Below are 26,590 nucleotides of genomic sequence, written 5' to 3' on the forward strand. Positions count from 1 at the left end.
TTACTTCACTGGATTGATTTTAAAATATCCCACCTTGCCACTCCTTGTCTGTAGTTATTTCTGATTTCTAGAATATCTTTATGTGATATAATTGTGATTCTTAATGATTTGAGATAAGTGTCAGTATAAACTTGTCCATTTACTATACCATTATTATCATAGACTCACAAAATAGTTACAGTGCGGGAGGTCATTCAGCCCATCGTGTCTGTACTAGCATTATTCACTTTGAGCATTATTCACTTTGTATCTGGGGGGAATATTTTTCTGGTTGGATGGAATTCAAAAGAATGCCAACCACAGTTGTTCAAGAGGCACCAACATCAAGAAAGCAAGGAGTATGATGTCTTTCAATTGGCTGAATTCACCATTATCCCATCTCTGCACCACTATGAACATATATGATGACACATTGGAAAATATGGACAATTTTCTTATTTCAAGACTATCTCAACAAAGACTGTCTTTGATGTTGAAATTCCCAATGAACCAGCATTTGCTTTGGCCTTCTGAAAAATCAAGACCTCAACCCCAACACAAAACCAGTTTGCCTCCCATGCTCAGAATTATTCTCACATGCCATTATTTCTATTTTTATTGATCAGTCAACTTGGAATGCAAAGTTGAATTTCCAGCCTCAGAACAAGAGAGAGTTGGAGTTCAAACCCTGAACCCTAGACTGAGATTCAGCTACTGCTACTGAGCCGAAAGCCTTGTTCTTAGGAGTGGTATAGAGGGGGAGGAAGAAAAGCATTTTCCACTATTCCTATGAAGGTGATTTTGTTGCTACCATATACTTTCTTGGGTGCTGGTACTTGATTTTAATTAAGATGATGAATGTCACTGCCGGAGCATACTATTGGGGGCTCGTCCGGGATAGTTCCCAAGGTTAACGAGTGTCGTCTGGGATTGTTCCCCAGATTGACAAGATTTGTTCGGGATTCAATCCAAAGATTTTTGAGGGAGGTCTGATAAATTCTTTTTAATTGGCTTGTGTGTGTGGAAACCAGCAGCAATGGATATTAAGGCATTTTTGGAGTCACCAACCCAAAAGGGATTGGAGGTGGCGGAAAAGGATGGGCTCTTATGGTACAGAGTGTGATTAAAGGTAAAGCTCAAAAAGCTTATTCTGCTTTGTCTGTTGAGGATGCAGCTGATTATACCAAGGTAAAACAAGCTATTTTGAAGGCCTATGAATTGGTCCCTGAGGCTTATAGACAAAAATTCAGAGACTTGAGGAAATCTGCAGATCAGACTTATATGGAATTTGCCAATGGAAAGAGAATATGTTTTGAACGATGGTGCCTGGCTAAAAATGTAGATGGGGATTATGATAAATTGACAGAATTGATACTAGTGGAAGACTTTAAAAGATGTGTTCCAGCTGAATTAACAACATATTTAAATGAAAAGGCAGTGGAAACTTTACATGAAACTGCTAGGTTGGCAGATGATTATGCTTTAACCCATAAATCCAAATGGGGACAACCTAAAACCTTTCAAAAGAGTTACAAAGACAATCCAGGTAAACCGGAGATTAAATTGGGAGGTAATCAAAAAGGAAAAGATGAAAAGAAGCCAGGGCTGGAGAAACCTGTTGAGCGTACTTGTTATTACTGTAGGAAACCTGGCCACGTGATATCTAATTGTGCCCTTTTGAACAAAAAGAAGGAAGCTGGGCCCAATGCTTGCTTTCAGGCAATTAAAAATCAAAAAGGTTTAGGAGATGCTGTTAAAGACCAGTCCTTGCAAGAGGGAAAAGCGGAAAAGTTGGAGGAGGTGAGAAAGGAATTCCGTTCGTATGTATCAGAGGGTTTTGTTTCACTGAATGATGAGTCACCCCAGGTGCCAGTGAAAATTCTTAGAGATACTGGGGCTAGTCAATCTCTCTTGCTGGACAGTGTTTTAAATTTTGGTGAAGAAAGTGATCCTGTGGTACGGTTAACAACCAAACCAAGGATTGATGAGTCTGAGGATGATCCAGATGTTTACCCATCAAGTGCGGTAACGCAAACGATCCCGGACGAGCCCCCAATTTTGTCACAAACCAGCAACAAAAGAAACACACTGAGCATGATTCAGTGTTAAAAACTATTTTATTAATCACTACTTATGATAATACGTAAAATAAAAGTAAAAATGTTAGTATGTTAGAATTCAAAAATGTTAAACCTCGAACGTTAACCCCAAAACTAAACTCTTTGTGTGTGTGTGTGTGTGACAAAGTCCAAAACTCCCAGTTCCTGAATGGTTCTTAAAGTTCAGTTCCGCAAGCCATAAGGTGAAACATGAGCAAGGGCTTCTTCAACAACCACCGTTGTCTGAAGATAAGATGTAGATGTAGAAAAACATAGAGAGAGTACATACGAAATCCAAATGTTCCATGATGGAACCCAAATGACACTTCAGTGTTTACTCGGTAGTGACTTCCTCACCCCGAAAAGCATCCGAACCGTGGTCGTCCACACACAAATACCTGTTTCCTTCTACAGGTCAGCAACAAAGTGAACTCCACCGGATTACTTCCAACTTCTATACATGGGTTTCAGTGGCAAACACAGTTATTGTTTCTCATCCATCGATAGAGAAAACAAGCAGGCTGGTGTCTCTCTCCCTTCTCTCTCTCTCTCTCCTTCTCCTTCCTTCTTCAACCACGTCATTACGTCCTTTATCTTCTATTGACGTAATCACGCCCCACACACACATACACACAGACTCTCTATCTTAAAGGGACTTTCACTGAGTCCGTAACACCAGTCATTCACCATTGGAGAGTATACATATATGCAGGTTCTAGTGAGAGTTATTGGATAGCTTGTAGGACAGGATCACTTTGTGGCTTTTGCTCCTCTTCTTGAACCCAGCTTTTTACAATTAATAGGAGAAGTGCACAAACAGCATTTCATCAACCAAAGCAGTAGGAGCAGCAGACAACAACATTTAAACTTTTCTTATCAGTATTTGATGTAAGCAAAGGGAAGTAAATAAGCCAGTGTGGTTATGAACCAATAAAGCAAAGTGACACTCTAGCTAAAGCAGTTTTGTGTTGCACATTAAGTTTGCTCAGCAGTTCAAAATTTAATAGAAATTTAGATGGTGCAGGTGTACATTTTTCTTTGGTGATGCTCCATTGTGCTGTATCATGCTGAGGTGCATCAGTTTAATGTAGGGCAATTGCCAAATCCTGGCTCTTTGTATCTTGGTTGTTGCCTGTGGAGAAGGAAAATTAGAACATAAATTACTCTGGAAAGCCCCAGCTCTACCTTTCCCAATAATGTTAGAAAAACTGCAGATGCTGGCAGTCTGAAATCAAAACAGAAAATAGTGGAAACTCTCCAGAAAATGTGGAAAGAAAAACAGTTAACATATCAGGTTGAAGAATAAAGTCTTCTGGCTGTGAAATGAGATGGTTAGCTGTGGGTGAAGTGGGTGCAGGAATAGTGAACGTGGCAGAACCAAATGCATCTTATCCTGGAAATCTTTATCCATGAAATGAATCTGTTGTGAATGAATATCCAAGGGTAATCTGATAAATCTTCATTCTTCATTGTCAGTAAAATTTTATGGGTTACAAAGCAAACAGAACAAACCACTGAACCCACATTTAATGTGTGTCACCAGGTAATGCCAGACCCTGCCACGTTTCAACAGGGTGCTATTTGTTCAGTCTGATTAGATTTTAAAATGTTTAGGATGCATGGCATTTGCTCCCTTATAGGTCTTGCTAATTCTATTTACTATTTTCATCACCACTCAGCACAAATCCTGTGCCTACTTTACTGAACTCCTGCCCCATGCCTGCTTTTGAAGTAGAGAATCTGTTCCTGCACTAAGGGAGACATTATATGGGTGTCACAGCACCTGATGTTGGATGAAGTTGATTAAGGGTCCATGCTTGGGTGGGGGTATGGTACTAGGTTGCCTTCAACATCCAATCAATGAAAGAACAAAAACATCTATGCTTATCATTGGAGTGCAGAGTAAACAGAAGTAGAAATGGGGAAAAGGGTAAACCAAGTTATTGCAAATGGTAAATCTTGTGGAGAGCATCCTTTGGTGCCTGTTTGGGGGTGAAGAAAAATTACTATTAACAATCAGTTTGTACTGCTGCAGAGGATATTCTTTGGAATTTGTCTCCACCACTCCCTGAGGCAGCCTGTCTGCTCTAGAGTGATGTGCAATCACTTTCATGTTTCGAATTCATATTTTTGGTTTTGCATTTTTTTAAAGGAATGGGCTGACCTCCTTCCCTGAAAATCCCAACAAAATAGAAAAGTGTTCTTTATAGAATATGTACTGTTTTTAAAATTGTATAATCCTTGACTGTAGGCTAAAATGTATCTTGCATCGTAACCACAATACATCACAGTAAACTCCTCAGGCTCCTCTCTATAAGAAAATGGGCTTAAAAACATTGACGTCAGCATTTGTTCATCCAATAAGGAATGATAAATGTGGAATGGATCTGTAGAAATAGTTGTTAGTGAAGGAAAAAACAAAATCATTTTGCAAATAGCTAATCCAATGTGCAGAATGTAATTCCTTTCTGCATGGATGAATCTTATGGCATGTTAAATCTGTTCTCAGCATCCTTTTCATGAAGAGGATGCCCTTTTTGGTTAATTTGTTTCCTGTTCCTTGCAGTTCCTAAGTGTTGTTGAGCAATAATTCATAAATAATGGTGATACTCTGCTTAAAAAGAAGAAAGATTTTGATTTGTAAGTCATCTTTTACAATTTACGGACATACCAAGGTAGTTAACACCTACTTAAGTATTTCCATGGTGCGTTTACTGTTATAATGTAGAAAACACAGCAGCCAATTTATATAGAGTAAGCTCCTACTTATTGCAGTGTGACAATGATCAAATAATTATTTTACGTATCTTGACTGAGGGATACATATTGACCATGACACCAGACATAACTCTCTAATGCCAGTAAATTATTACATCCACCTGCAGACTGGGCTTTAGTTTAATATTTCATCTGAAAGACTGCACTTCTCAGTGTTCCACTAGAATGTTAGCATAGATTTTCATACTTAAGTCACTGGATTGGAACTTAGACCCACAGCCCTCTGATTTATATGAACTATGGCTTTATCAGGCTACAAAATGAAGTCGGGCAGCATCATTGACAACAGCACATCCCGTCCCGATGATCTTAATGCATTCTATGCACATTTTGAACAAAACGGGATTGGAATGTCACCACTCACCCTCTGATCTATCTGAACCTACAGTCACCATTGCGGAAGTAAGATCAGTCTTCCAGAAAATAAACCCGCGGAAAGCATCTACCCTGGATGGTGTCCCTGGTGGTTTCCTTAGATCCTGCTCAGATCAACCGGTGGGGGTATTTGCAGACATTTTTAACCTCTCTCTGCTTCCATCTGAGGACCCCACCCCCACTTTAAGAAGACCACTATCGTCCCAGTACCTAAGAAAAATAATGTAACGTGGTTCTGACATCCACCATCATGAAGTGTTTCGAGAGGCTGGTCATGGCATGCATTAATTCCAGCCTCCTGGACAACCTGGACCCACTGCAATATGCCTACCGCTGAAACAGGTCTATGGCAGACACCATCTCCCTGGCTCCAGATCTCTGGAGCATCTGGACAGTAAAGACACCTACGTTGGGCTATTGTTTATTGACTACAGCTCCGCCTTCAATACTATAATTCCAAGCAAACTCATCTCCAAACTCCTAAGCCTGGGACTCAACACCTCACTTTGCAACTGGAAACTTGACTTCCTGACCAATAGACCACAATTAATAAGGGTAGGCAGCAACACCTCCACCACAATTATCCTCAACGCTGGTGCCCCACAAGGCTGCATCCTCAGCTCTCTACTCCACTCCCTATACACTCATGACTGCGTGGCAAGATTCTGCTCTAACTCCATCTAAAAGTTTGCAGATGATACCACCATAGTGTGCCATATCCCAAATAACGATGAGTCAGAGTACAGGAAGGAGATAGAGAGCTTAGTGACATGGTGTCATTGACAACAACCTTTCCCTCAATATCAGCAAAACAAAGGTGCTGGTCATTGACTTCAGGAAAGGGGGCAGTGCACATGCTCTTGTCTACATCAACAATGCTAAGGCCGAGAGGGTTGAGATCTTCAAGTTCCTAGGAGTGAGCATCACCAATAGCCTGTCCAGGTCCAACCATGTTGACACCACGGCCAAGAAAGCTCACCAGCACCTCTACTTCCTCCGGAGGCTAAAGAAATTTGGCATCTCCCCTTTGACCCTGACCAATTTTTATCAATGCACCATAGAAAGCATCCTCTCCTGATGCATCATGGCTGATATGGCAACTGCTCTACCTGTAACCGCAAGAAACTGCAAAGTGTGGTGGACACAGCTCAAGGACAGCTCCTATCCCACTGTCATAAGACTATTGAATAGTTCTCTCATACAATAAGATGGACTCTTGACCTCACAATCTCCCTTGTTATGACCCTTGCATCTTATTGTCTACCTGCACTGCTCTTTCTCTATAACTATAACACTTTATTCTGCATTCTGTTATTGTTTTACCTTGTACTAACTCAATGCACTGTTGTAATGAATTGATCTGTATGAACGGTATGCAAGACAAGTTTTTCACTGTACTTCGGTACATGTGACAATAATAAACCAATTTACCAATCCATGTGCCAAATGAGTCTGTGCAAAGCTGTCCACCAAGCACCTACAGGCTGTGAAGAGCAGCACCACTATGCTTAATCCTGCCCCCACACTCCTGTGTTCCAGTATCATGACCTCTTTACTACCTAATTCTCCACACCATTTTTCTTCTAGCCTCGGAAGCCAAATCAATTACTGTACCCTTCCTGTTACCCTAACTGAGATCAACTAACTCAGCAAAGATGAAAAACCAAACCTGGAGAGAACAGAAATTATAGCAGAGGGAATCAGCCCATTTGGCCTGTGCCTTTATTTATGCTAGCATATGAAAGAGGAGCAGATGTAAGCCATACAGACCCTTGAGCCTGTTGCACTATTCAATAATATCATGGCTGCTTTGATCTTGGCCTCAATTTCATTTGCCTCCCAATCCCTATAATCCTGGATTCCCCTATGGTCCAGAAATCTGTCTTTCTCAGCTTTAAATACATTCAGTGATTCAGCCTCACAGCTCTCTGGAGTGGAGAATTCTAAAGATTCATGATCCTCTGAGAGGGAAAAAAAATCCTCATCACTGTGTTAAATAGGCAGCTTCTTGGTCTGAAGCGATGCCCCAGTTTCTGCATTCCCCCATGAGGGGAAACGTACCCTCCAACATCTACCCTGCCATGTTCTCTAAACTCCATCTGAGGAATCAACCTAGAGAACCTTCTCTGAACTGTTTCCAATGCAACATATCTCTCCTTAAGCAAGGAGATCAAAACTGCACTGTAGTCCACTTGTGATTTCGCCCAGCAAAACTTTCATACTTTATACTCAATCACCCTTCGAATCTGTTTTCCTAAGTACTTGTACCTGTGCACTAACTTCCTCTGATTACCTCTGAAGAGACGCAGATCATTCTGTACAGTAGCATTCTATAGTCTTGTTCCACTTAAACAATATTTTACTTTGTTTTTCCTTACAGTGGATAACCTTACTTTTTCCCACATTTGTACTCCATCTGCCAACTCTTTGCCCAGTCACTGATCTGCATCCCTTTGCAGACTTGGTGTCCTCCTTACAACTAGCTTTCCTACCCGATTTTGTATTGTCAGCGGTTTGGGTTGGAATGTACCCCTTCATCTAAGTTATTGAAGTAAATTGCAAATAGTTAAGCCACAACATTGATCCCTGTGGGACTAGTTACAGTTTACCAGCTTGAAAATTAACTACTTGTTCCCATTCTATTTTTTCTTAGTTAGCCATTCTCAATTCATACTAATAGATTACCCCAACTTCCTTAATTCTGTTCTTGCGTAATAACCTTTTGCATGTGCTTTCCCGAATGCCTACTGGGAATTCAAATACGCTACCACTGCTGGTTCCCCTTTATTCACCCTGCCAGTTACATCTTCAAAGGATTCAAATAAATTTGTGAAACACCATCTCCTTTTCATAAAACTGTGTTCATGTTGCATAATTGTATGGTGATTTTCTAGACATCAAACTGCTACATTTTAATGATGGAATTTTACCAATGACAGTTGGTGCTAGCCTAGAGTTTCCTGTTTTCTGCCTCCCTCATTTCTTGAAAAGGGGTTGTTACATTTATGATTTTCCAATTTGCTTGGATCTTTCCAGAATCTAGGGAAATTTTAAAGATTACAACCAATGCATACAATATCTCTGCAGCCACTTCTCTGAAAACCCTTATATGCAGTCTGAGAAATGTCTTGGCCTTTGGTCCCATAAATTTGCTTAATACTACTTCTCCTATTGATAATAATTATTTTAAGATCTATCCTCTCTTTTGCTCATTACCTTCTGCTTTATTGGAAAGCTTTTAAAGTATTCTTCCATGTAGCCAAATAGAAAACATTTGTTCAAAGTCTCTGCTATTTCTTCCTGTTACTTATTTCATTGTTTAATCCTTCAAGGAACCAACATTTACTTGAGCTACTATTTTTCTTTATCAAAACTTCTAAAAATTCTTGCTGATTTTTTTTTGCTACTTAATTCTTATAATTCATTCTGCCTCTTTTTTTGTCATCTTGTGCAGTGTTCTAAAATGTTCCCAACATTCTAATCTTCACACACTCTCAATTTGTTACCAAACTTATCTACTTCAGTTAGCTATGGATAGATCATACCTCTTTAGTCTTTTCAATGGAATGTATATATGTTAAGAAGTATAAAATATTCACTTAAATACCTGTCAATGCTTATCTACTGTCTTATCTTTGAGTCTGTTTTCCCAAGCAACTTTAGCCAAGTTTGTTTTCGTCCTTTGGTAATCCTTTGCCATGAGTTAAGTTTAAGACATAAGCTTTGGACTCAAGTACTTCACTTTCAAACAGAATGTGAAATTGTATTATGTTATGATCACTCTGCACTATGAGATCATTAATTCAGTAGCATTATACATGACCAAATATAAAATAGCCACTTCCTTATTTGGTTCCACAGTATATTGCCCTGAGAGATTGTCCTGAATGTGCTCCATGAAGCCAATTCAAGACTACCATTATCCTACAGTGCAGCTACTGTTAGAAGGCCTATAGACTACTACATTTGTTTCACCACCCAAACTGATTATGTACCTTGAACTTCTGAGCCAAATAGTTTCTTACAATGACACCAATCTCATCCTTTATTAACACAGCTACGCACCTTCTTTTCCTTTATGCCTAACAATCCGAAATTTCAGTTACCCCTAAATTCTTTCAACTCCTCTTTCTCTCTAGACCTGTTGACTATTTCCAAACAGTTTTATGTATCTTTGTCTGACAAGATAGACACATAGGATTTGTTTAAATTTTCTGCCTTTTCCTTATTCCCTGATATAAATTCTCTTGTCTCAGTCCATAAAGGATCTCATTAATTTTCACTAATCTTTTCCTTTTTACACATCTCTGGAAGCTTTTGCAGTCTGTTTTCATGTTTCTCACTAGATTATTCTTATATTCTGCTTTCCTTCATAAATGTCTTTCTTTGCTGAATTCTGAATTTTTGCAATCCTCAGGCTTACCGTTCTTGTTAACATTATAAGCCTTTTCCTTTGATCTAATATTATCTTTAACTTCTTTTGCCTTAAAAGGGATATATATTTGTTGCAAACCACGTATTAATGCTTTAAATGTTGTTAGCCATTGCTTGTCTCAATGTAGTTTCCCACTCTACCATAATTAACTCGTACTTCATATCTTCATAGTTTGCATTGTCTAGATTTCAGGCCCTATTTTCAGATTGAACTAAGTCACTTTAACTTTTAATAGAAGGTTCCATTCATCCTAATGGCCCTTTAACTACTAGATTACTTATTAACCATTTACCATTGCACAATATTAGATTTTAAATTGTTTATTCCTAAGGTTTCTTTCTCTCAACATTTATTTATTTTTATGCCATCAGTTCCAACATCTTGTTACGAATGCTGTGTGCATTCAGATAAAGAGGCTTTAATTTCATCTGTAATCATTTTTCATTGCTTTGGCTCCAATTTCAAGTACACCTTTATCTATGTCACACGGTCTCTTCTTGTCCCTGAATTTTTGCCTTGTTCTTTGTCTTTGACATTCTAAATTTCCCCTCACCTGAACCCTTGCTTTACTGCCCACCTAAGGCCACCTACCACCTCTTATTTATTTTGAAGCCCTGTGCACATCCCAAGTTATTTTATTTTCAGGACTCTGGTCCTAACCAAATTCAAGCGAAGCCTATCCCAATAGAACAGCTCTCTTCCCCAGCACTGTTGATCCATAAGTTGAACTCCTTTGCTTCCACACCAATCAATGCTCTGATCTTATTCACCCTCTGCCAATTTGCATGAGGTTCAGGCAGTAATCCAGAGATCATCATCTTTATGGTTATGCTTTTTGATTTAGACTCTAGCTGCTTATACTTCCTCAGCAAAACCTCTTTCCGAGTTCCACTTATATATTGGTACTTAATTGGACCACAGCTGGACCTTTCTCCTCCTGAGTCTAGTTCCTCTTCATTCCAATGGATGTGTCCTTAAGAATGGCACTGGGCAGGAAATACAGCCTCAGGACTCATTTGTGGGGCTGCAGAGAACAGTGTCTATTCCCACTCACTATCTTGTCCCCTACTGCCCTTTTATTCTCCCAGTTTGCATGCTTGCTCTGTACCATGGTTTTCAGTCAAGTTGTTCAAACTCTTTGGAGGCTTTACTCTTGTCTATAAAAGCCACAAGAGCCTTGGACAAATGCAAGGACTAAAGCTCCATCAGAATCCCCACACCTGTCTAATTTGCATTCCACTTCTCCTGTCCCTGACCACTAAGCAAATCCACAGTACTTAACCATAGGGGTGTGATAGCTTCCTGGAAGAAACTGTCTAGGTAACTTCATCTTCCCCTGATGCACTGAATTGTCCAAAGCTCTGACTCCAGTTCATCAGCTCTGAGCTGAAGTTCCTTAAATTGCAGGTATTTACTTCAAATGTGGTTACTGGTAGTATCCACATGCTGTAGCCATAAATCGTCACCTGCCTTGCCATGTCTTTCATAATTTATTGATTTAAATTGTAATTAAGTTTTTCAATTTGCTCTTTATAACTGTAGTCTGGTCAATAATCTGGTTTTAAGAACCAATTTAGGTTATGCTTTTTGCTCTGGGTTGTCATTCAGATAAAAGAACACAAAATATAAATAACAACTAAAATAATTACTAATCAGTTATTTCCCTATCCTTTGTGATTTCATATTTTGATTTTTTTCAGATAAAACATAAAATATTAGAATGCTCAGCTGATCAGCTGCAATCTGTGGAGAGAGAGAGTTAGTATTTAAGATCAATAAGTTTCTACTTCCCCTGTTCTTCTAACTCTTGATTTGAATTGCCACTGCAACTGTTCATTAATTCAATCCTGATCTTTGAAAAGTGTTCATACCACACCTCTTTCCCCCATTTACCTCATTCCTACTCTACACCATATCCAAATCTCTCTGCTATACTCCCTCTCCCACCCACTTTCATCCAAACTTATCAATGTATTTCTTTTTTTGCTCTTGCAGTTTAGATTTGCTTCAAATGTTTATGTTTCAGTCAATCCATATATCAGCAAGCTCCACATTCTTACCACTGGGAGTAAAAATATAGACAATATGAGCTATTGTACACAATGAGTGGGCATTACCTCATTGAGCCCTAGAAAGAGCTGATGGCAATTGGTGTACAAACAGGAGTTATGTTAATAGCACACTGCTTGTTCTCAGCAAGCCTGGAGTCCTCTAGGGTGTGTTTGCAGCATTTCATGTTGCATAGCAGATCACTGCATAGAATTTTGATTTATAAATTTTGATCAAAGCAACTGTGAATGTTGGAATAGTTAGCACACTCTGCCTCTTTATGATACCACCTTCAGAGCTTGATCTTTACTGTGAGAAGAGTCTGCCACTCCAAAAGTGGTCTTTTAGCTCCATGTAAAAGGACCATTTCAAAAGACTGCAATGAATCTTCCACACAGTAATTAATGAGAAACCTAGCTGAAGGATCCACAGTGAATACAGCACAACCACTGAGAAGACAATAACAGCTTTACAAAATAGCAACTTTAATTTGGTATAATAAAATTCCCAAAGGAAGTGAATAAATATATAATACCAGTGCTGGATCTGAAATGTTGGTAAAACTGGAGGAGTAGGGTTGAAGAAGAAGATGTAGTTTTGAGTCCAAGTTAACTATTTGATTTCAGTATTGAGGATAACCTGCTTACCAATGCCCAGTTTGGGTTTTACCTGGACTGCAAGAGCTGAGTTCTGCAGCTGAGGCAAGAATAACTACCTGGCAGCATTTGATCAAGTGTGGCATCAAGGAAGCTGGTACAACAAAAGTGAATAGGCATCAAGGAGATAACATTTCTTGTCATCTCCCACATAGAGGAAGGTGATTGTGGTTGTTAGGGGTCAAGTTATCCCAGCCCCAGGGCATCACAGCAGGAGGCCTTCAGGGTAGTGTCCTAAACATGGTCTTCAGCTGCTACATCAGTCACTTTCCTTCCATCATAAGGTCAAAAGTGGGGATATTTACTGATGATTGAATACTGTTCAACCCCATGCAGCAAGTCCTAGATGATGTTCAGGGCTGATAAATGCAAGTAACATTTGTGCCACAAAAGATGATTGGACCTTCTCCACTAAGAGAGAGTCTGACACCTATTCTTGATGTTCAGTGGCATATCCATTGTCAACTCCCCACCATCGCATGCTGGGGAGAAGGGCAGGGGGAAGAGTCACTATTGACCAGAAACTCAACTACATCAGCAACATAAATACTGTTGATACAAGAGCAGGCTGAGGCTGGCTTATACTGCAGCCTCCTTATACCACATAATCTTTTCACCAGATGCAAGTCAGGAGTGTGATGGAATAATTGGAGCATTTATTCACTCCACCACCAGTGCATAGTGGTTGCAGTGCATACTACATACAATACACACTGCAATTAATTGCCTGGGCTGCTTCAACAGCTCCACCATACCCATGACCTCTATCACAAAGAAAGATGAGGCACCACCACCTGTGCGTTCCCTTCCAAATGAATGTTAAATGTAAGCCTCTGCCTAGAGGGCATTCTTAAGCTAATTTACATTCTCTAGCTAATTTGGGGCAATGCACGTGCATTGAGGCATTTTCACGCAAATTTTCTTGGTCATGCTAGTGATTTAACCAGAATGTCACAGTGAAAATAGAAGGGTCAAATGGATTTAGTGTACTAACCCAGGAAAGGAAATAATGTGCATAGAAGATGGTCCCAAATGACGTTAACTTCATCACAACAATGTTTAATGGCAATGAGAGTACTAAATCAGATATTGGGATGCATTAAGAGGTCAGTATTGAGCTATAATTGAGAGTTAATCTTTCCTTTTTGTAAATCATTGGAGTAGCCTCAGTTAGAATACTATGTACAGTTCAGGTTGCTATATACAGAAAGGATATAGAACAGAGAAACCAGAATGATCTGAGGAAATGAGGATGGACTATAGGAAACAGTAATGTAAACAGGATGCATCTCACTAGTAAAGAGTATATTGATTATGTGTGATTTGTGTTTTCAGGATTCTAAAATGACTAGATAATGGAGGCCATGACAAGATATCTCACCTTGTCCATAACAATAAAAATGTCATAAAAATGTTTGCAGTTATAAAACTGGCAAAACTATCAGCATTCAATATTATGCCATGGAACTGGCTGAATATATAGTTTAACAGGGAAATCCTGAAGTTGCCGTAATTGATACAGTGCTTCTCTGCAGGCTGCCCTGTTTTAAACCTTTCTCTATTGGAATCAAATATCAGTGAATTAAATGAAAATTCCAAGTATTATCTGATCTCATTGTAAAATACTCTGGAAAATGGTACATTTTGAGGCATGGGTGAAATGAGCTTTCAATAGCATTCTGTGCCATAATTACTTCCAAGCAAATTCTTTGGTCCTAAAAAAATAATTTCAGACACGTGGATTGCAATTTTCTCAAATAAATGTTCAAAATATAATGCTTATTAAAGTAAAATATTGTTAACATGTTGTTTCAGCTTCTACCTCAACATATTGAGGAGGTTTCAATTGTTATTTTATGGTCTGTAAAATATTTAAAATATTAGCAATTTTTTTTGCTGTAGAAATGTCTAAGAATTTTTCACTGTGATTGGCTGCTCACCTTACACTTCCTTTATTTTCTCACCTCCTCTCTCAAAGGTTCCTCGCAGGATTGCAATTTCGCAAGTGACAGCCACACTCTGATATTCAGTTCAACCTACTGTGCATTGTTACGCTGGCTTTGCCCTCTCGTGATCCATGCACATGCATTTTTCAGTTTAAGGATGACAACTGAAGAATGCTTGCCCAGTTTGCTCTGTTCCCGCAATTTCCCATTCTTGTTTAGAACACTAAGGTTGATTTTACTAGCCTGATCCCTCTTCTCCGGTCTCTTTTCTTTGGCAGCACCTTGAGAGTAAAGGATGACTTTTCCAATCCATTTCTGAGTATTCTTTGGTGGCAGATTCTGCCACAGGTGGGGCAGGAGAAGCTTAACAGGGAGGGTGGATGGGTAGTTTAGGAGATTATCCCTTTCTTCCACTGTTTACTCTGATTATCTGCGTGCCCCCCAAGAATGCACCAGAGATGCTCAATCCCATCCTCTAAGTCTCTTCATTTTGTGCACTCGTGGTCCAAGGATTCCCATGAGCTGGTGGAGGTGTTCACACGTTTGCAGTGAATCTTTGAGAATGTGCTTGAATCGTTTCCTCTGTCAACCTGGTAATGTCTTGCTATGACAGATCTTGGAATATTGTATCAGATTAGAAGTGTAGTGTTGGGCATGTGATGTAGCCTGCCCATTGAAGCTGGCTGAGTGTAATTAGGGCTGCAGTGCTGGGGGGATTTGTTTATCCTTCTAGTGAATTTGAAGCGTTTTGCAGAGACAGCATTGGTGGTTCCTCTCTATTGCCTTAAGCTGCCTTCTCTACAAAGTCTGTTGTCTCAGAGGCATGCAAGAGGGCAGAGATCATAGCTGCCCGGTACACATTGAGTTTTCAATGTGGTGGGTTGGCGATCTTGATCTTCAAACACTCTTTTGCTCAAATGGTTAAAGACTATGTTGGCACTCTGAAGGAAGTAGTGAATTTCATCACTGATGTCTGCCACTTTTGAGAGAAGTTCCCAAAATTGTACAGTGGTCTGCATTTTCCAGTGTCTTATTGCCAGTGGGGGAGGGAGTGGAGATGTTTGCGGTGTTGTACAGCAGGGGCAGGTTAATAGAGGACTTTTGTTTCTTGGACATTGACTGTAAGACTCGTTCTCTCGTATGCTTCAGTGAACAAATTGCTCAGCCTCTGAATGTGCTCATACGTAAGCATCATCTGCAGCTTAATAATTGAAGTTAAGGTGAACTTGGTTTTGGAGCGGAGGCAACGTGGTTTGTCATGTAAATTAGCTCCACCCTTGTGGAAAGCTGGTTGAAGGTGATGAGCAGTATTGCAGTGAGGAAGGATGAGAAATGTGTTGGGGCAATGACTCAGACTTTACTTGACACTGATCTGCAGAGATTTGGTCTATTGTGGGCTGTGCTCACAGTGCTCAAGATACTCACAACTGTGAACGAGAGTTTTGCACACTTGCAGGAAGTTTTTTATATTTGCCAGTTCACCCTAATATTCCATTGTCACCCCCCTTGTCAACTATATGATCTTTTGTTGATTTTGAAATTCCTACAGTCGTTTTGTTTTTGCTCTCGTTGGCAGCATCACGTCTTTCTTAATTTAATAATATCCTTAATCTCTTTAGTTAGCCACGGCTGGATTATATTTCTCTTGGAGTTTTTATACTGAATAGAACGTTTGCTCGTTGAGAGTTACAAAATATAGCTCCTAAATATTTGCTTATCTACTATTTTACCTTTTAATCTAATTCCCCCATCTACCCTAGCCAATTTCCCCTTATACCTCTATAACTGTTTTTATTTAATTTTAAGGCTCTAGTTTCTGACTTTAATACATCACTATCAACCTCAATGCAAAATTCTATTATACTGTCATCATTCTTCCCCAGAGGATCCCTCACCAAGAGATTACTAGCTGACACAAAACAGGATCTAAAATATCCTGCCTCTTTTGTTGGCTTTATAATGTAATTTTCTATGCTATCTTTTTCCCATTATTTTAAATCTCTGTCCCCTAGTCCTTGAGCTATCCACTAATGCAAACAGCTTCTCCCTACCCTATCTGAACTTTGCACAATCTTGAGCACCTCTGTCAAATAATCTCTCAAACTTTGCTCCAAGAAGAATAACCCTAGCTTCTCCAGTCAAACCTTACAGCTGAAATCTTGCAAGTCTTGAACAATTCTAATAAATCATTGTGCATTCTTTCTTATTGTCCTTCTTTATCCCTGATAGTTATTTCTGAAAGATTCTCTCCACCACTGAAGTTAAACTGACCAGCCTGCAGTTGTTGGCCATATTCTTAAGCCCTTTTTTGAACATGGGTGTCACATGCACCATTTTCCAGTTTTCCAGAACCTCTCCTATACCTAAGAAGGAATGGTAGATTTTGGCAAGTTCTTCCATAACCCATTTCCTTCAGCAACCTGGGATGCATCCCTTCCAAGCCAAGTGACATTTACTTTAAGTACAGCCAACATTCCCAATGCTTCCTCTTTACTATTATCTCTACCACCTCCCCTGCCATAGTATCTATACATAGATCACTTTCTCGGTCTTTAAGCAGTCTTGACTCTTTTCTTTACTACCCACGATTTGCATTAATTCACAACATAGCTGTGGTTAAGGTGCCTTTTTTCATGATTCTAATTCTTGATCTTCTGTACCCAAGACCCTTCCTCATGGAATGTCAGATATCTAAAATATTTGATTTCCAATCTTGGTCACTAAGTAAACACATTTCCTTATTCCAAACATAATCACTTTAACAAATACCAGCCTTTTAATTTCAGATTTTTAAATTTGTGTTCAAATATTCAATCCAATTGCACTTGAAAGAGCAAAAAAAGAGTGAAAAGGGTTATTGGCAAGATTTCCAGGATCAAATGAGCACTGAGCCAGAGAATGAAAAGTTGAGGTAGCCAAAATCTTAGTCAAAGACTGAATTTAACAGAGGAGAGGCAAGGTAGTTTAGCAAATGAATTACTGAATATTAGGGTTTAGGCAGTTTAGGGCACTGTGGCATGGTGGGGTAAAGAGAGGTTTTAATTTGTCCTTGGTATGTGGGCAACATCAACAGTGGAGCATTTCTTACCCCAGAATTGGCCAGGGAAATGGGGTTGCATGCAGGCAAGATCAAGAGAGTTTAGAAGACTCTTTTCTCTAGGAGACAGTAGTGTTGCAGTTTGGTTATTTTGCTAATGCCAGCCAGAAAATTGCCAGCTTTATCCTAAATCACTGACAGCTGAACTGACCACACTGCCTGCCAATTGGAGAGCATCAGAGTTTGATGCATTTATTTTGCCAATGTTGCAACTCTGTTGAATGACATGGAAACACTCAAATGAATATATCCTAACACAAGGAACTTCCTCTCGTCTGCTTTGCATGTGTATTTCAGCCTAGGTATTTGCTGCACGTGCAATTAAACTGAAACATCACACAATAGCCAATGGATGGTGTGTTAGAAGGATCATCAGTTGAGCTATATGGGTTGAAGTAAAGGACAAAAGGGGGCACTGGCATTGTTGGAAGTGTACTATTGACCTCCAAACATTCAGAGCAAATTGTAAGGAAAGTTGTGACATCCAAAAGTGCTTGGGCATTTTAAATGGAGAAATTTCAGATACCCTCATATTGACGAATAAAATCAGTGTCAAAGGCATAGAGGGCACAATATACCTCAAGTGCATTTACTGTAGGAGAACTTTCTGATCTAGCACGTCACAGCCCAATAAGAGTGGGCAGGCAATTTGGAATTTACTTTAGGAATAAAGTAGGGCACGTGGAACGAGTATCAGTAGGAGAGCAGTTTTATGGTAGTGATAATTCAGTTATAGATGTGTTATGGAAAATGACAAATATGAAATAGAATTAGAGGGTATAAATTGGGATAAGGCCAATTTTACAGGACTGAGAAGTAATTTGGCAAAAGTGCACTGGAAATAGATTGTTCTTGGAATATTGAGAGTTCAAGTCTGCCATGAAGAAAAAGGGTGGAACTGCTAAATCTCGAGCCTGACACGAGCATTTTTTTGCCTTATCCTATCCACTATGACAAGGTTCATAGAGGGTAGGATAAGGCAAAAAAAAATGTTAATGTCAGACTCCAAGGGCTTGGCATACCAGAAAGCCTAGAAGAATATAAAAGGTGTAGCAGTGAAATTGGGAAAACATAGAGGGTATGAAAAATTATTGGCAACTAATGTCAAAGAAAATCCACTGATGTTTTATGTGCATAAAGAGCAAGAAAATAACTTGGGAAAGAGTGTGGCTTTATCAGGGACCAAAAAAGTAACCTTTGTGTCGGAACAGAGCATGAGGGCAAGGTTGTTAACAAGTACTTCACTACCATATTCACAGGAGAGGGGAATGATGTTGAAGTTGCAATTAGTGTGAAATATCAATGGGATAAATATAGTAAAAGAAGAATAATTAAAGAGTTTGTTTTCCTTGGAAAAATAATAAATCTGCAGGCCTGTATGAAATACATCCCAGGCTGCCAGAGTGGTGCTAGGTGATTGGAGGACTACTAATGTTGCACCGTGTTTAAAAAAGGAAGGGATAAACCAAGTATCAGCAAGGCAGTTAGTTTAACTGGAATCTATTCAATAGCCTATTCCAAGGGACATTTTGAACCTCCGTTTAGAAAGATGCAGATTGATCAGGGACAACCAGCGTGGATTTGTTAAGACAAGATTGTTCGCTACTAATGATTGAAATTTTTGAGGGTTGATGAAGGTCAATGAATGTTTTGTCTCTCCTACATGGATTTTAGTGAGGCTTTATACAAGGTCCCACATGGCAGGCTGGTCAACAAGAGTGACAACCCATGGGATCCAAGGATAGTTGAATTCAAAATTGGTCAGTGACAGAAGAGAAGGAGTAATGATTGATGGCTTTTTTTTGTGACTTGATGGTAGTTACGAGTAGTGTTCTGTGGGGCTAAATAATCCCTTAATTTACATGATATATATTAATGACTTAAGAGTTTCATTAAGAAGTATGTGGGTGATACAAAAACTTCATCTGATTTTGACAGTAAAGGGAAAAACTTTAGACTGCAGGAAAACGGAGATGATCTGATTGGTTAGACAAAAAAATAGCAAATAGAAATTCATCCCAAGATGTGTGAGGTGATACATTTGGGGGTGTGCAGCAAGGTAATACGATGAATGGGAAGATATTGAGTAAAGTAGAAAAACAAAGGGATCTCAGAGGTTTGTCTACAGATCCTTAAAGTAGCAGGAACAGGTCAATAAGGAGGTTAAAAAGGCACATAGGAGTAGGGCAGCACAACTAGTAGAGCTGTTGCCTCACAGCACCAGAGACCTGGGTTCAATCCTGACCTTGGGTACTCAGGGTGCTCTGGTTTCCTCCCACGTCCCAAAGAAGTGTAGGTTTGGTAGGTTAATTGGCTGTTGTAAATTGCCCTCTACTGTGTAGGTGAGTGGTAAACTCTGGGGGAGAGTTGATGAGAATGTGGGGAGAATTAAAAATGGGCGTAATGTAGGATTAGTTAAATGGGTGGTTGATGATCAGCACAGACTCAGTGGGCTGAAGGGACTGTTTCCATTCTGTATGTCTCTATGACTCTATGATTCTATTGTATACATTTCTGGTCACCACTTTACAGGAAAGATGGAGAGGCGCAGGGAAGATTTACAGAGATATTTTCTCGACAGGAAGATCCAAGCTATGAGGAGGGATTAGATTAGTAGCCTTTGGAACAGAGGAGGCTGAGTGGGATGAGAGGAGGGGAGAGGGTGGAACTTTACTGAGGTGTATAGAGTTATGAGAGGCCTTGATGGATTAAGTAGGAAAGAGGGAACAAAAACCAGAGAAAGTAGATTTAAAGTTGCTGGTAGTAGGATTAGCAGGAAGATGGGGAAATATTTTTTCACACAGCAGGCATAATGGATGTGGAACTTCTGCCTGAAAGGTTGTTAGTTGAAATGTGTATGAATAGCAGAGACCTGCAGGGCCACAGACTTGCTGCTGGAAGGTGGAATTGGTTGTGTTGCTCTTTAATCGGGCACAGACATGATTGTCCAGAAGACCTCCTGTGCAATAAATTTTCTGTAATTCTAGGACTGAGTGTCTGAGCTGAGCTGTTATATGGCATAACAATGATTTAGCTGCTTCCAAATTCATTTTCTTCTCTCAGTAATTTTTTTCAACTGGCTTTTTATTTCACTCCAGCCTTACAGAAGCTGTTGGCTCTTTGGTTTGAGTATGATAGCTACTCTTTGTGCATCAGCCTTGATTGTACGTTTGTGTTGGCGGGCTGTTTGACCACTTAAATAAATGAAAACCTGGCATTTTTGTAACCCTTCTCATAACTTCAGAATGTGCCATAGCACATTATAGCCAATTTTTTTTTGTAGTGGAGGGCAGTGGGAGCCAATCTCCACACAGTATGATCTCCTAGACAAAAATGTGATAATGGTTGGTTATTTGTTTTGTAGGATTTTTGAGGGATGAATATTGGCCTGGATTCTGAGAAATCTCCCTTTCTCTTTTTTTGAATTAATGGCATGGGATCTTTTATGTGCACCAGAGAGAGCAGGTGGTTACTGTCTCATTGAAAGATAGTCCCATGTTCAGTTTCCTTCTGAAATGTCCAGTTTTGTGCTTAGGTTTCTGAAGGTGGGAGGATTACCAGTGATCCATAGATGACACCTAGACTTCTTGGCCTAACTGAGACCCATAACCAAATACATAGAGTTAGAGACCTCAAACCTCACCAGAAGTGGTGAAATTGAAGTCTATAGATATGATCATTTATAGGTTGACATAAGAAGAAAAATAATCACAACATCTGGAGAATTGCTGTAAAATTCAACTGCTTCATAATATACTTTAAGGAGGCTGACCTGCTTTTGCTTTCTGGTTGAGCTTGCATTTATGTCAGCTTTTAACTGTCCTCTGAAGTGACCTAGCAAGCCACTCAGTTGAAAAACAATCACCAAGAAAAAACCCAGACAGTAATACTACGAATGTTGGCAACCTGAAAGCAAATACTGGAAATACCTGCTGGCCAAGCAGCTTCAGTGGAGAGAGGAACAGAGTTAACGTTTCAGATCGATGACTTTTCATCAGACCATATTGGCTTCTGATGAAAAGTCATTGGCCAGAGAGGTTGACGGTTTTTCTGTCCATAGATGCTGTCCAATCTGCTGAGTATTTGCATAATTTTCTGTTTTCTTTCCACCCAAGAAGGATTCCACCACCATGACCAATACATTACCTTGCCAGTATCACTGGTATCTGAACAATACATTCAAAATCAAGGCTACTTCTGGTGCAGTTGATGTTTGTTCCAACCCAAAATGATCGTGGGCTGTTCTGGTGACCATCCACTGTGCCTGGGAAGAGTTGATATGATGGATTATCCACATTCATTATTACACCAGGATGTACTCTTACTACTTGGAGCAGCTGATATATTTTTCTGTACTAAGCACCCTGAGTAAAGAGATGAATGATCAGCTTATGTGTTTTTGGAGTTGCTGGTTGAAGGATAAGTATTGACGAGGAGAATTCTTCTCTAAGCAGTGCCTTCAAACCTTGTATGTCTGCCTGGACAGGTAAATGAGACCTTGATTCAAAAAACCGCCAGTGAATCAGAAACCCTGTGGTCTTCCATTAAATTGTCAAGCTAAATTGTACGTGCTTGTCTTGCAATGTGTATTGTACTATGATTTTTTGGTCCAATGTTGACAGCTACAACAGACCCATATAACAATTAATGATAGTTCTGGTCACATGACTTATTGAACTGTTTTACAAGTTTATACTTTAAATGGTACAGTCAAAATTTTAAAAATGAATTTCATAACTTAGTGTAATCTGTAGAGAGAAAAATGGATTCAGATCAATGGCTTTGCATCAGAACTGGAAAAAAATTAATAACATATTCTATCATATGCCAAAATGCTTTTCTGCATTTGTGCAAAATAATTTTGTCAAAAACCCAACTGCATGATTGTGTATTTCATGCGTGCACAGTACACTTCTAGTTATTTGATCCTCTGTTGTATGACTTTCACATGGACACATGCCACCAAAATGTGGCGTACACCACTTCATTGATACTTGCTTGAAATTCTACTGCTTCTAGAATGTCCACAAACAGTGCAGGTCTCAAACACTAACCAGACTATTGAGGACTGCTTTGGCATTAGTGAATCCAAAGCATCTTCCTTCCTTTCAGTAGATTACTTCTTTAACTTCATCTGTCATAGCCATATTACCCTCTCTTGTTGCTGATGTCTTCAGCCACAGCACTCCCTCCTCCCCAAACTATTTGCCAGTATGCACCCAGGACTTCTCCTGGACATCTGGCCAAACCCATTCCTTATCATCTTTTTCCCCACATGTACTCTTGAACACTCTTCCTGCCCTTCACTCTCTACAGTGACAGGAGATTCAGAATATCCACTCTCACATGGTGGGAAGTCATGGATGAATAGCCTTTGATGGATTTGTATGTGTAAGACCTATTCTACCTCATGAGTCCCATTGGGGCCCTGTTAGTGGTAGAATATGCAGCACCTCTTCTTTAATAAATGTTTACCTGTGTTAAAGTATGTCAAGTCAAACAGCTTTTAAGATGTGGAAAAAGTTGAATGCAGAGTAGGAACAAAAAGGACCATGAATTTGTAGAATGCAAGAGATTAAATTACAGAAGAAATAACAATGCAAGGCAAAAAGTGATGGTTAATACTAATGGGACAATAATAATTTCATCATCCAGAGATCCAAATGGATTTTGCCAGGCAAGGCAGCAATTAAAACAGAATGCTGAAGAACTCATTGGGTAAGGCAGCATCTATGGAGGCAGGTGGTGTAAGTCAATGAAGAACTCCATGAAGCAGTCACTCAATCAGTTAACATGCAGCCCCAAGCTTCTGATAACTTATCACTTTCTGTCCTTGACCTCTGACTGTTCCAGTTAAACTAGTTTAAGCTTGAGGAATAGAATCTCCTCTTTAAACTGGGAACTCTACGTCCTTCTGAACTTGTCCAACGGCTTCAGACAATAATTCTATTCCCCCATTTACTGCTCTTCCAAAACTATTGTTGGTTTCTGTTCCATGTTGCCTTGCACCGTCACTCTTCTGTCAATTAATCTCTTTTGCCCTCCATCCTATTTATCCCGATTCTCCTCTCCTCCACCTCTGTCAACATCTTAAAACTTGTTTTATCACCAACTTTAGCAATTTTGATGAAAGACTAATGACTGCGAGTATTAAAAGTTCCTCTGTCTAAAGATGCTGCCTGAATATTTCAGGTATTTTTGCTTGATTTCCACCATCTGCAGAATTTTGCTTTTGTTTTATAATTTAACTTAATACTGGTTTTCTCTTCCACAGGTTACGGAATACCTGAATGCCCAAGAAGCTGCCAAATCTGCCAGGGTAAGTGCGGTATGGAGTTCAAATGATTAACTCATACCCTCCCTCCACCCCTCCTACACTCCATCCATTCAGTGCTTCAATATTGCCGTATTTGCTCTGAACTGATTTTCAGGCCCTATATTTATTCCACCTTCAAAACATAGAAGTTAAAGGCAAAGAAGGAGACCATTCAGCCCAACATGTTTATGCTGGCTAAAAGTGGACCTTAGTTTAATCCCACACCCAGAACTTGGTCTGAGGTCCTACAGGTTATGGTTTTGGGATCACACAAAGATGTATTTTAAATCTGGTGAGGGTTTCTGCCAGCATCACGCATTCAGACTGAGAGTTCCACACTCTCATCATTCTCAATTCCCCTCCAGTACTTCAACTAATTAACTTAAATCCATGTTCCCTCATTACTACCTCTCTTTTGCTGGAAATAGGTCATTTCTGTTTACCACATCTAGCCAAAACAACATGAACCAAATATATCCCTGCTTCAGCTTTTCTGAAGCCAAAGGTAAGCCAAATAAAGGCAGGTACCTGTAAGAAACTTGAGTTATTTTCACCCCTCTATGAAACCCATATCTTTGCCTTTCTGACCTCTACACTGTTCCACAATAACCCTGGTGAGCCTCCTCATCCTATTCCCCATTAACTTATCATCCAAAACTGTTTCTTGTATCCTAACTGAGATCATCCCCGTAACCCTATTGCTGTCCAACCCATGTGGCCTGCCAGTTAGGATCGGCAAGTCCCATGTTGCACAGGTGTCCCATTTACAAATGAAGAATTGACTGCCCCTTATGGTTACAATACTGTACGATCTTTTCACCATCAACCCATCCTGTCTCATCCATGTTCTTTTGCTCTCCAATTCTATCACCTAAAACTCTCTATTCCCTCCCCCCTCTTCCCTCCTTCCCTCCATCTTCCCTACCCCCTCCCCTTCCCTCTTTCCCTCCCTCCCTCCCTCCCCTTCCCTCTTTCCCTCCCTCCCCTTTCCCTCTTTCCCTCCGTCCCTGATATGGAAGGACAGACATGATCTGTTTTTCATGTCTGCCTCTCCTGGTCACTGCCCTTTCTAGCAACAGGCATCATGCCTTAATGTTGAACCACGTCCCCTGCTTTGCTTATCTACACTCCTTGCTGCACTGATAATCTCTTCTATTTACAGCTGAACCTCTGGCGCTATGGCGACTTTCGAGCTGATGACGCTGATGAATTTGGTTACAGACGCTGAAGAATCTACATGTGAAGATGACAACATACTGATTTCCCCTCTGCCCTTTCTCTCTCTTACTGTGTCCCAACCCCCAACCAATCCATTGAAAGAGAGACTTGCTACTTTCTGTTTCCTCCTCTCAGGCATTCAGAGTCTCATTGCACTTGTCCTCTATATCTTCAAATGAACAGTTGGCAGTGTTAGGGGCTGAGATACTAATCATGATTGGGTGGTGATCTTAGTCTGTGAAATGAACTGGAAACTAATTCCCTGCTTTGACCTGAAATTCTTTTTTTCTCCTTTAAGTTCCTTCTGAATTGCAGAATAAATCAGCACTCTTCATTTGGTGATTTCTTTTTATTCCTTTTTATTTTGAAAAGTCTAAACTTTGATAAAACATTGGAAACTAAGTCAATCTCAAATGAAATCCAGTTACACAATAAGGTTGCTGACAACTGTTATACCTGACGGCCCAATGTTTGGCAGGTAATTAAAGCAAGCCCTGTTCAAGGAAAAACTCAAGCAGATGTTCCAGGTCAGGACAGATGGAGTCTTAAAGGGGAATTGCCTGTGAAACTTGTAAATGTTTCTAATTTTGCAAACCCTGCATACTGCATTGTGTATTTGATGTTTTTTTTTTAATTTTATCTGTTATATTTTAACAAAGGGGAATTATTTTCTTTCTGTAACTTTATGTTGAGCCTGTTTATAATAGCAGGTTTAAGATTTTGTTGCATATGGAGCTCCCCTCATCCCATCCCAAAAATCAATTAGCCTTGGACAGAATGGGAAGTAGAGGCACCTGAGTTAATCTTATTCATGTCTTAAAAATATTAGCCAAACTGCTAAGTGTTAGAATCCTCCGTCTGCTCAAGCTTGAACCATATATAAATATGATACGTGGTGCCGACAGAGTCCTTTCTAAGGTACTTGCCCTGTCTGCTTAGCAATCAGTTGCTTGTCTTGAGCAGAACATGTGGGTACAAATAGCTGATGCAGTGTAATGTACATTAGGAAGCTGTGTTCCTCTCTCTCTTTCTCTTTGATTTTTATTTTGCTTGTGACTTGATTGCAAGTAATTATCATTTGTAACTCTAACTAGGTTTATGATTTCTCCTTCCTCCCCCGCTTCTTCCCTTACCTGATGTTGTCCCTTGTCATTATATTTAATGCTTACAGTCTCAATAAAAATAGCATTGGTAATATGGAATATCCTTAGTGTCATGATCTCTTCACTTATTGTTAGTGCAGAATTGATGTGGCTAAATGCTGAGGATGGTCCAGGCATGGTATCTTGCCCTGCATCTCATCGCCATCGACAGGTCAACTGAACAGGCTGCCCAACATAAAGTGACCTGAACGGGTGAAGAACCTGTTCAGGTCGCTCCATCTTGGGCATATGTCACCCAACTAGAGTGGTTCCACCATGGCCACCTGAGTGGCTAATCCTGTTCTCAGAATGCATCATGTGAACAGTCTAAAATTTTGATATATGCAAAGCAACAGGTGCAGAACTTCAACCCTAGTGGGTGATCACTGGATGGATGCAAGTCAGGTTATGAGTCCCTACTTATAACATTTAAAAGATTGCTGCACCTAGTATGTGCAGTATGAAAATGTATATGTCCTGCTATTAAATCAAGTGGCTGG

The 26,590-nt window shown here is 39.8% G+C and overlaps 1 protein-coding gene across 1 annotated transcript in view; it reads left to right on the forward strand.

Annotated features, from left to right (window-relative positions):
- The window catches only part of snd1 (staphylococcal nuclease and tudor domain containing 1), a 746,083-nt gene extending 719,933 nt beyond the window's left edge, over positions 1-26,150 (forward strand). Inside the window, exons 23-24 of the mRNA XM_052034288.1 lie at positions 23,689-23,733; positions 24,893-26,150. Of these exons, the coding sequence (XP_051890248.1) occupies positions 23,689-23,733; positions 24,893-24,958 (111 nt within the window). The 3' untranslated portion in view covers positions 24,959-26,150. The remainder of the gene's footprint in view (positions 1-23,688; positions 23,734-24,892) is intronic.
- Positions 26,151-26,590: the final 440 nt, after the last annotated feature.

The sequence above is a fragment of the Pristis pectinata genome, chromosome 19, assembly GCF_009764475.1.
Source record: "Pristis pectinata isolate sPriPec2 chromosome 19, sPriPec2.1.pri, whole genome shotgun sequence".
NCBI lineage: Eukaryota > Metazoa > Chordata > Chondrichthyes > Rhinopristiformes > Pristidae > Pristis > Pristis pectinata.